Source organism: Palaemon carinicauda, chromosome 12 (genome assembly GCF_036898095.1).
Source record: "Palaemon carinicauda isolate YSFRI2023 chromosome 12, ASM3689809v2, whole genome shotgun sequence".
NCBI classification, from domain to species: Eukaryota; Metazoa; Arthropoda; class Malacostraca; order Decapoda; family Palaemonidae; genus Palaemon; species Palaemon carinicauda.
The window spans coordinates 345673-357919 of record NC_090736.1 but is presented as its reverse complement, the minus strand read 5'-3'; the positions used below and the strand labels follow the sequence as shown (position 1 = coordinate 357919).

The 12247-nt window shown below is 35.1% G+C and overlaps 1 protein-coding gene across 1 annotated transcript in view; it reads left to right on the top strand.

Moving 5' to 3' along the window:
- Positions 1-4310, top strand: part of LOC137650450 (uncharacterized) — a 41655-nt gene extending 37345 nt beyond the window's left edge. The window contains exon 2 of the mRNA XM_068383676.1: positions 3289-4310. Coding sequence (XP_068239777.1) covers positions 3573-4310 — 738 coding nt within the window. The 5' untranslated portion in view covers positions 3289-3572. The remainder of the gene's footprint in view (positions 1-3288) is intronic.
- Positions 4311-12247: the final 7937 nt, after the last annotated feature.

Here is a 12247-nt window from a genome sequence, read left to right as displayed (position 1 = left end):
ACCTAGTTTGAAAAGCAGGAGGATATAAGCCCAAGGGCTCCAATTAGGAAAATACAACAAATCTCATATTTATTTAATAATTTACACGCGCACGTGATTGTATATATATATATATATATATATATATATATATATATATATATATATTATATATATATATATATTATATATATATATATATATATATATATATATATATATATATATATATATATATGTGTGTGTGTGTGTGTGTGTGTGTGTATGTGTGTATGTATATGCGTGACCATTCTAGAAATACCAGCTACTTGGTCGTTTCTGTTTTTCAGGAGATAGAATCCTGTTGATATTCTGAGTTAGCATAGAATTGCCATATGTGGAGGCATTTTTTTTTCCGCATCGTGGGATAAGCCTAATTGAAACAACGCGCTTAAAAGCAACCAACGGTAAACTGTTAATGGCAAGGAATGTTTATGGCTGCCATGTCTTTAAAAGGGTGTTGAAAGTTTTTCTTGTAACATCTGTCCATTGTCAAGATGATCAGGATTCTTATCATCTTGGTAAAAGATGTGATATTTCGTTCAATTACTTAATAATTCATGGTATGAACAAGTTCCGACTTCCATTGTTGAAATTCTATTTGTAAATGGCCTCTAAGAAGAAATATACTAGACATTTGGTCGAAATAGAAGGTTTTCATACTAAGGAATACTTTCTCTCTCTCTCTCTCTCTCTCTCTCTCTCTCTCTCTCTCTCTCTCTCTCTCTCTCTCCTCGCAGACATATGTATCATTGGGAGATCATGGAATACCACTTACAAAGTAATGAAAGGAAAATTCTCTTTCTCTCCTGCTGACATTAGGCCAGGGTCAACACTTCACGGGTCGAAAACGTGTTCTGCTCAGATGTATCTGTTGTCTGTCTGTGAAGGGTTGGGGGGATCGTGTTGAAACCTTATACCAGGGTAAGGAACACAGGAAAGACAAATGATGCACCTGGGTTTTTTAAAGGGTTATATGCATATAGATACAGATGAACTTTATGATATATATATATATATATATATATATATATATATATATATATATATATATATGCATATATATATATATATATATATATATATATATATATATATATATATATATATATATATATATATATATATATATATATATATATATATATATACTGAGGGCTTTGATCGGCAGTGGACTAAAAAGGGCCGTATATAGGCTACTGTGTATATATATATATATATATATATATATATATATATATATATATATATATATATATATATATGTATATATATATATATATATATATATATATATATATATATATGTGTGTGTGTGTGTGTGTGTGTGTGTGTGTGTGTGTGTGTGTGTGTATACTGAGGGCTTTGATCGGCAGTGGACTAAAAAGGGCTGCATTTAGGCTACTGTATATATATATGTGTGTATATATATATATATATATATATATATATGTGTGTGTGTGTGTATATATATACATACATAAATATATACATACATTTACTGTATACATATATATATATATATATATATATATATATATATATATATATATATATATATATATATATATATATATATATTACGTGCAGGAATGCGCTAATGATATTTTGTAAATCGTATTGTACATTTAATCTCGAAAGTGTGAGCATGAATTAAATGACCTAATCTGGCTGGTTGACTTTAAGATCTGACAGGATAGGGAACGGGAGAGTAGAATCTCATGGGAAGGGAAGGAGATGGGGAAGTAGTAGGTGGGAGGGGAAGGGCATGGGAGAGAGAAACGTATAGCTTACGTAATGAGGAGATGCATGAAAGCCTTGACACTTCGCACCTGTAGGCACACCTGTCTTTCACATCTATTGCTTCTAAAGTTGAAATTAGATAAAATGGTGTTGTTTAATTGATACTTTTTGTATTTAAGGTGTTTGTATAGTTAATCGCGTCTTTGTGGATTATGCGTCCTGGTTTTATAGGACTTTATAGATTCATTTGCGACGAATTGAGGGCGTGTTCTTATGCACTCGAGGCGCACACATAAGAAGTGTTTGTGAAAGTACATGGCAATGAATTGCTCTTGTGTTTTGACTCCATCTTAAACATGAGGCATGATTTCGTTAATCGTGGTTTTGATTTAAACAGTTACATATGTTTACATTTCATTTTCCTTTGCTGTTCTTTTGAAGCTGTGTGGTGTATTTTAATCATGTTTTTGAAATTTCCGATGAATAGCGCAAATTCCTAGATAAGTGAAAATTTAGGTCACACTTTTTACCACATGACAAACAACTTTTTTTTCAGTTGTGCTAAATAACATTAGCTATTTCTAAAGGAATTGGCACATATGTTTAAGCACAATAATTTCAATAAAATTGTTATTATTATTATTATTATTATTATTATTATTATTATTATTATTATTATTTTCACGTTTGCGTCTTTTGTATTAGCCCAGACTTCCACTACCACTGTAACTATAATATTCGTGCCTAAGAATTTGCCGGAAGTGAACTTAAATGCCAGAAGCGGTTATCGTGATCATTATAATCTCAAAAGTTTCCCAGTATATCTTGGTCTTACCTGATCATATCATTATCAGCTGGTAAAGTTACCTATTTGGAGTGTACCTATAAAGATATTTGCATAAATTCTCCATTAGTCCGTCTATTTCCTTATGAATAGGATTTTTATGCAAATCCTCCGCCTTCAGTGATCGACTCTTCGACCTCTGTCCCATAGTCAACTGTCATGCCAAAGAAACTTACCTGATCACTCAATAGATGGCATTGTTTTGGCATCCGGAAAACATTATGAGAGAGAGAGAGAGAGAGAGAGAGAGAGAGAGAGAGAGAGAGAGAGAGAGTCAGGTGAGTTTGTGTGTTGTAAAAGGTCCCATTCATGCCCTTCTTGCACTTCACTTACACGTTAACATGAGTGCTTACGGTAGACAATACCCGTATGTTTAACTTACACTTGACGTTACGTCACAGGCTTCATTGTTAAGCTGCGCTTGTGCGGGTAATATATCTTCTTGAGTACTTTGCCTTGAAAAATCTTCTCTTAAGAAATTCTCTGAAAGTATTTTGAAATTAATACTGCTTGTTGTTGATAATGTTGTTATCCTTATTTTGTACTCTTATTTTAAAGAAATATGTAAATTTAATAAGATTGGTACGTTTTGCTTTCTTAGGGGATATCCAGTCTCCTCAATGAGCATTTCAAATCATATTTCCCTGTCGGAGGACGTTGAATATATTTTTGTGTTATTACAGGTTCGTTCTATTAAGAATTTTATTTAAAAATAAATAAATGAATCCCACAAAGTGAACGAAATATCCCCCAATAGACTTATCTCGTCACCTTATTCTACACCGTCGAGAGATATTTGACCAGGTGTTTTGATCAGGTGCACGCTGATTATCCATTTGTGCATTGTGCGATTTTCTCACCGAGTCACGAGTGTGACGCCAGTGTCGAGAAATCAATCACTCGAATCCCGTGAGCCCCGGAGCTCCCAACCCGTGCCCAACGATGGCCTTAGACTGCCAATAGCATAATGGAACGCAGACTGAAACTGAAGTCTTTGAAGCGGGTATACAGCCAGAGGCTTCAGGGGTCCGAGAAGCGCGATGTGGGCCTTCGGTCCCCCGGGGCCCCTAAGAGGACCCTGGGCAAGTCGCTGTCCCTTGACTGGCGGCTCCCCCTGGGATCTACGGCCTCCGAATCTTCGACGGCGGGGCTACACCGCATTGACGAGCTCGACCTGAGTTCGAGCCAGCACCTCTGCCGCAGTGCCACATGCCCCAGTGTGCCCCACAGTGACCCCTTCCACACCCCTCGCTCACTCACCCCAGCTCCCGAGGACTCCGTCAGGGGGTCGCCCATCCCTACGCTCTCCCTGCCCAGCGACTCTCCAGCCACCACACCTTCTACGACACGAATCATACGCCCGCACGAGGATCCTGGCCCCACGACCCCTGGAAGCATCAAGCGCCCTAACAGGTGCTTGAGGCGTACCCGATCTCGACCGGAGGGCCCTGCCCCTTCGTTCGGTCCTCGCGCGGCGGCTGTCAACGCAGCTGCTGCTGCCTCTGCCGCCTCTACCAAAAAGTCGTCAACCTCCTCCGGAGGGACGACCGGTGGACTAAGCGTCGGCAACACCGTAGGCGGAACGATCAAACGATACGTCAGTTTGTTGAGGAGTCGATCTGCCGTCTCGCATCGGGAACGACCCGTCATTGGCAGAATTAGTCCAGGTAAGAGGTCGTTGTTGTATACTTGTTCTTTGGCATAATGTATTTTAGGATGTTTCATCGATATCAAAAATTAATTTTTTTATTTGCTTATCAATAATATTAATATATTTTCTGTGATCGTAATGTGATTTGAAGAGGAAACAATGATGTGGCTTATCAGTTATATAATTCAGTATTATTATCATTATTATTATTATTATTATTATTATTATTATTATTATTATTATTATTATTTTCTTTTAGGAAATAATAGTTTATCCTTAATACAATTTGAACAGGAATTTTTGGTCAAAAATAAGATTTACGAGTAATCATATTTTTCCTGAAAAGTTCATTCTTCCACCTGTTGATTATTATTTCATAGTGTGCCTTATGATGAGTTGTGTTTAATTCACAGATAGAATTGCCCCCTTATTGAATTATTACATGGTAGCGAAAAAAGACGATATTAGCTGAATTCATTGTCAGATAAACAAATTTTAGTAGTAAATTAATACATTTGTTTTAGTTTATTAGGAGAGTGACTGACTCCCTTGGATAGCCAATTGTTAGTAAACATTTTATCATAACGTAGAAATATTGTAACGTATTGATCGTTTTCTCTTGAACGTTTAGACAAAGTTATTGCGAAATGTTATGAAAATAATAGATAATTTTATGTAACATTCACATTCCAAAATGTAATCGATAAAATCTATAATGAAAATTAGAGAGTAAAACGAAAAAGTTATAGTTAATAAAACAGAATCCGTAAGATAGGCGAAAATACAAAATGGACAAAATTTCATTAAAGAAGCTGGTTGCTAATATATAAATAAATTATCTTCGCTCATTGAGTAATATATCTTTCAGCTAATTAAATTAATAGAACGTTTCCGAAGTGTCAACTGAAGCACAATTTAGGAATGCTATAGCTAATTATGGAATGAATAAGGCAGAAAGAGAAGGTGGACACTCAGTGTAAAGCAAAATTTCAGACAGGAAATACTTTCGGAACAAAAGGATGGACGAGTCACATGTGTTAGGATGAGCCTGATGAAAAGGGGGTTGGGGAGATGGGGGATGGAAATGGGGAGGAAAGGGGGGGGGGGGTTGCATCGAGTGTTTTTGTCAGGTAAGGGCCGAGTTGGCGTAGGGAAGAAATCATACCTGACTGTTCTTTTGCCTAAGTTCAGGTGAGGTAATGGACGGGTTAATATTGGGTACAGGTGTATCATAATATGTTCTCTTGTCAGAGATGAGGGAATGAGGAAAAATAGGATACCCAAGTGTTCGGTTGCTGGAGGGGAAGGGGAGGGAAGTGGCAGATTGAGTGGGGCAAAAAAAGGAGCTGTGTTGGGTGGGGTGATTGATACCTGAGTGTATGAATGTGTCCTCTTTGAGCCGAGAGCGAAGTGAATGAGTGCCGGAAGGGAAGTCGTGTCGGACTAATAAAAATGTATCGGTTTTATGGCATCGACGCCGGAAGAACCCCCGACCACTCCTACTTCCCCTGACGCCAAAACCAACAGGTGAGTTTTGCTGTTGGAGTCAGTTGTTTATTAGAGGTTTAGAACTTTTTTTTGGGGGGGGGGAGGGGTGAATTGGGCCCTATATTTATTTCATCCCTGTCTTGTAAGGTTCAATTTACTGTGGTTATTATTACCTTTTTTTATATAAGTTCAGTATCCTTACCATATGGCCCAGAAGTCACTGACATTCGTTAGGCTTTTAGAGGAAGTGACATGTATTTCTTTGATACTTTATTTCAGCAGTGCCTAGTAAAGGGTTGCATCAACCATTTTAGCGTGTAAATGCCAACTGAATGGTAGATTTATAGTTTAGAGACTAAATTCGTGTGATTGCATGTCGCATTCGACAGATGCTTGTGATTTCCGTTGCAAAAGAAAAGCCGTGATAATCAAAGCTGATGACACTACTCTTCCCAACGTGACGTTTCGAAGGGCGTAATATTAGTGTTTACACGCACGCGTTCACGCACACGTTAACGTGCGTTGTTCAGTTTTCAAACACGTTATTTCGTTCAAATGGCAATTGCTACATTGGTCATACCGTATCGAGCATTTCTAAAATCATTATGATTAACTGTTTGCAACATAATTTTTGTAACTTTTCTCATTGACTTTAATTCTTGTAGTTCTGGCAGCTAACAATTTGGAAGTCATTGTCCATTTTCTCTTAGGAAGACTTATGTTTTGCGGTAATTTTAAGGCTATAATTTTTTACTTTTTTCATAAAAGGATTGTATTGTTATCTATATTGTGAATTTCGACGCTAGACTGCCCATGTGTAAGTTGTTGCCTTGTAATATATATATATATATATATATATATATATATATATATATATATATATATATATATATATATATATATATATATATTGTGTGCGCGTGTGTGTGTGCCCATGATTGTGAAACATGCTATGTGAGTTCATTTATATATATATATATATATATATATATATATATATATATATATATATATATATATATGTATGTATATATATATGTATATATATACATATATATACATACTCACATATATATATATATATATATATATATATATATATATATATATATATATATATATATGTATATATATTATGGATTGTAATATCTTCAAAAGAGCTGTGTTAGATTAAATTGGCTTTAATGTACGTAGCAATGCCATGCAAGTATTAATATATTTCATTTAAAAAAGAATGCTAAAAATTGCTGTTTCATACCGAGGTCAAAATGGTTTTCCCTTGGTAATTAATCTGCAAGTTACATTCTACGAACACCACTCGGGTTCGTGATCTAGCTCTTTAATATGCATTGACCCATTAAAGACGTTAATATGCATTGACCCATTAAAGACGTTAATGTGCATTGACCCCATTAAAGAAAATGCTTATTTGTGACACCAAATGGAGAGGTTACCTCTCTCTCTCTCTCTCTCTCTCTCTCTCTCTCTCTCTCTCTCTCTCTCTCTCTCTCTCTCTCTCTCTCGAGGAAGAATAATGATTTGCCAGATTTATACAGCGTAAAAATTGCTCGATTACTTTCTCTCGTCAGTCATAATCGAGATGACATTTTTATTGATTCGTATTTTTTCTCAGATTTTTTTCTTGTTGATATTGAGATTTTATTTTGTGAAAATTGGCTTTCGTAGGTTGATGGACGTTTAGGGTTGTTTCAAATTAATGAATATTTTTGATAATTAATAATAACAAATAAGCTTTAACCCGTTGTTTCATTCTAATTTTTTATCTCATTGCTCAATTATCTTTTTTCTTCTCTTTTTAATGTTAGCTGAGATTTAGTTTGCATTTACCGTTCATATCAGCCATTTTTCTCCAGTTTATTTTGTAGAGTTTATATGCATATTTATTCGTTTTAAACATTCTCTCTCTCTCTCTCTCTCTCTCTCTCTCTCTCTCTCTCTCTCTCTCTCTCTCTCTCTCTCTCTCTCTCTCTCTCTCTCTGCGTAGTGTATATGAAGTTTATATACAGTACACATACTGTATGTTGCACACGTGGTTTTCCCCTAAAGGGGTGTACATTTCTTCCACCATTATTCTGTTAATTATCTATCAAAGCATTCCTCTTGATGCCTTCCACGCTTAAACACAGGCAAACAACGTTTTTACTTCGTAATTTAAAAGTTCATGAATGCCTTCTGGGGTATCAATTACCGCGCGATGTAAGACCTGGCGGAATCTTGTAATTGCTTTCTGCATTAGATTGGCACGGATAGTAATTACATTTATTGAGGTTGGAACATTTTCTCCATCACTCACTTTGTGTCTTGTTGGACTTCTTTGTGACTCATTTCAGCTCCTAACATTTGTTAGATCCGTCGCTTGTTTTAGCAATGCCTGCAGGAGCTACTCGCTTACCTTTACAGTCACTCGTGTCACTGACCAGACCGAACTTTGAGTAGGTTTTTACCTTTTCTTTTATTTTTAAGGTTTTTGGAGATTTGCAATCACTAACCAGACCTGACTTTGAGTAGTTTTTTACTGTTTTCCTTTTTAACTTTGAATGATTTTGAAAGTTGGCCATCACTGGCCAGACTCAACTTTCAGTATTTTTTTCGTATATACATATATATATATATATATATATATATATATATATATATATATATATATATATATATATATATATATATATATATATAAATTTAGCAATCACCAACCAGAGCCGACTTTAAGTATTTTTTTCCAATTTTCTCTTTTCAAATTTAGAATGCTTTTGGAAATTGGCTGCCTTTTATTTCCAAGTTGGCAATCTCAAGTCAGCTAATCCAGGTCTGCAGGGGAAAAGAAGTTAATGGTGATTAATTCACAGTTCGTGATCGAAGTTTTAATTTTACCTCGAGTAAGAGAAAATTAATTCACAAGAGTGCAGATGACATGTCCTCGCTCCGAATTTTGTGGGTTTCAATTTTGTCGTTTATGACTGATTAAGCTGAGGGTTGCTAGGAATTAGATTATATCGACGAAGCTGTTTATCGGTTAATACATTATTGAGTTTTTTAGTTACTAATGTGTAAAGGTACCTCCTAGCTTGAAATCGTGTAGTTTTAATTATCGTTAATTTATAAATTTCTAGTTATAAGCAATTAACTAATCTTTAAGATTTATAAATTCTGAAATTGTATCAATTATTTTTATAACATTTGTGCCCTAAACACAATTTTATGATACGAACAGGCATCTATAAGTATGAACGTAAACTAATTTCTTTGTCAACTACCATATGTAAATTTTACTTGAACGTTAACAATCTCCACTTGAGAGCAGGCGTGTAAATTCCTTAAACACTAAACGCAAACTCAGATGCCTTTAAGAACACACCAATAAATCACCCCTCTATACTGACGCAGATTTATTTCCCCTCATAAATGTACACGAACGCCAATGATGAGAATGACCACCAATGCTCCGGCGGACAGAGAATGCTTCCTAGGGCCAGCAGCTCCAAGGGGAGTGCTCTAGTAACCTACAGGGTCATCTTCGACCCTCCATAAAAGTGTCGTGTATGTAAATGAAAGTCTCAAGGGTCAGTCCATTCACGATTTCAATGGGATTTGTATAACACTGCTGCTTTGGCTTTCCAATTTTGCCTGTAGAAACTATGGGACTTTGGTGGTATGGGAAAATAGAAGGCATATCTCTCTCTCTCTCTCTCTCTCTCTCTCTCTCTCTCTCTCCTCTCTCTCTCTCTCTCTCTCTCTCTATATATATATATATATATATATATATATATATATATTCTGCAACTCTTGTGTCCTCCCTCCCTTAAAACATTGTGTGAGTTTAAAGCGTATTAGAAACTTATTTCTACCCGATGGTTCTATAATGTTCTCTATCAGAGATGTGGAGTCTATATTTAGCGTTCCCCTCTTTTTTTGTGGAATTAATATGCTACGCAGGTTATCGGGTAGAGATTGAAATGATTGATAGATTTTTTTTTCCGTCTCTACATTTAGAGGAAGGGTTGTTATGATCATGCCAGTGATCAGGTCTTTCTAAAATGTTTTTTGAACGTTACATTGGCTGGTCGAATAAAACCATGTAATTTGTTAAGTCTTTTTAATCCTTTTAAAGTTTTCTATCGGTTTAATGTCGTAAGGTTCAGAGATTGAATATACTTCATTAAGGTTAGTGTTTTGTTTGTTATTGTAAAAATATTTTAGCTTCCGAAAAACACCTTCACGTGAGCTGAATGTAGCAAATGCCTCGCGTTTAAACTTCAGAGTTAAATACAACCGATTACCTTCCAAAAGCTCTCATTGCTTGGCAAACCCACAGCTGAAAACAACATCGTCTCTTTTCCAGTAGGAAAAAAAAAAACTTTTTCGGTTATTTTCGAGAAAGAGAAGGAGAGAGCGGTGCCAGTAAAGAGCCAAGGTAAACTCCTACTAAGTGTGTGCCTCGCTCTTTCAACCTCTGATCTTGTAGGGATTTCTAAAATTTATTCCAATTGTTTTTTTTGTTTTTATTTTCTTCTTGGCACGACCTTTTCTCGCTCATTTTCTGTATATGCTGTGCTTACTGCTGGCGATGGTACATTCCCACCCTCTTTTCCAAGTCCTTTTATGCTGGATATGGGCACTGTCCCTTTTTGCATATAAATTTTTGAATTTATCGTCCCCATTTTTTTACATTTTAGGATTTGATTGAACCGGTATATGCTTATGTATAATGGAGGTGGTTTGAAATGGTGGTGTTTCATATATACAGTAAATTCAATTTAATTACTCTTGGTAGATATATATATCTTTTCTTTCAATAAATTTATTTTTTCATCTTCACGTCGGTATTTGCCTTTGTAACAATATTACATACATACATACACACACACACACATATATATATATATATATATAAATATATATATGTATATATATATATATATATATATATATATATATATATCAAAATTATTCAATCAGTCCTTTCCCTCTCTGCCTTCCATCCCAATCCCAAACCTTTTTCTTAATGTCATTCCAGGCCTTGGCGTGCTTGGACCTTGCCCCTCTTGGGGGGCTCGTAAATCGCCACATTTATATTCACAGGGAGTTCTTCACATTCACTGCAACAGCTAAAGGGACATTCATTTGCATTCGTGATAGCTTAAGAGATGAATGTGATGAATGTGAATGTTGTGGAGAGTTTTTGAAATTCGAGTTTGTATGCACCCTTTGGGGATTACGCCTAAATGCCTCCAATATCAGGCAATTGGATGTTTGATGTTTGATGGAAGGGTTCTGTGCCTCTATTTTTGGAGATATTGAATTTCCATTGTAATGGAGAAGTATTGAATTAAAAGCTCAAGATAGAGTCGACTGGAGAAATCTAACCGAGCCCTTTGCGTCAATAGGCGTTGGAGATGATGATGAATTTACTAGGCAATATTTCTAGTTTTTTAGTACTATTTGCATATTTTACTTTTATGGGTGCAAGAAGATTTAAAAAAAAACTTGGATAAAATAGAAGGTGAATTCCAATATTATTCTTCGTAGAATATCAAACCATGTCAAAATTCAATTCTTGCATAAACGGCAGTTGGTCTTGTAAACCTGGAAACCCAACAGAATGCGATATATGTTTTGTTAATGATTACAAATTTGATATTTCCATGTGCTTGGTCTTTACCTTTCCCTTTCCACTTAGAAGTATCTGATACTTCACATCATGAAGGCGTTCTATTCCAACCATTCTCATGTACATACTTATGACATCAAAAGTATGTATAATTAAACCAGCATAACATTGTCTAAGGAAGTCATAACCTGTTACTCAGCAACCGGTAATTCAATTTTGGGATATTTATTCAGGGATTTCAGGTATATCCAGTTACGCTAGTGTCGGTTATAATAGCCGGTTACTTGTGGTTCTTCCGACTCCGAGATTTTGCAAAGCTTTTGGTGAAACTATTTTCTCTTTATTTTGTATTCTCTCTCTCTCTCTCTCTCTCTCTCTCTCTCTCTCTCTCTCTCTCTCTCTCTCTCTCTGCACTATTATTACTTGTATTTACATAATTCATGTTGTTCGTCATTATGTGAAAGGCAAGAGGTATGAATGAGAATTAAACATTCACATATACGCTAAATTGTTTGAATATTTTAATTGACTTTTTTTATTTCAGGCTTGTTGCTGAGACTTGTTTCATTTTGTTATTTGAAATGTGACTTGTGATTTTTCATTGAAGCAAGAGAATTTTAAGGTTTATAAGATTCAAAACCTGTTTGATATTGGTATTATTAATATTGTTATGAAATTTACAATTTTTCATTATTTTCGTACTTTTTTTTATTATATTTATATGTATACGTTTTTTTCTTGGTATTTTTCATTTTCATACTGGTTTTTGTAATTTTATTTACTGTAAACTCTGCTTGTATATTTCTAAGCCATTAAGTGCGTTAAATGTGGTACCTCATTTTAGTTTATCATAGTTTTCAAGTATCTACTAGTA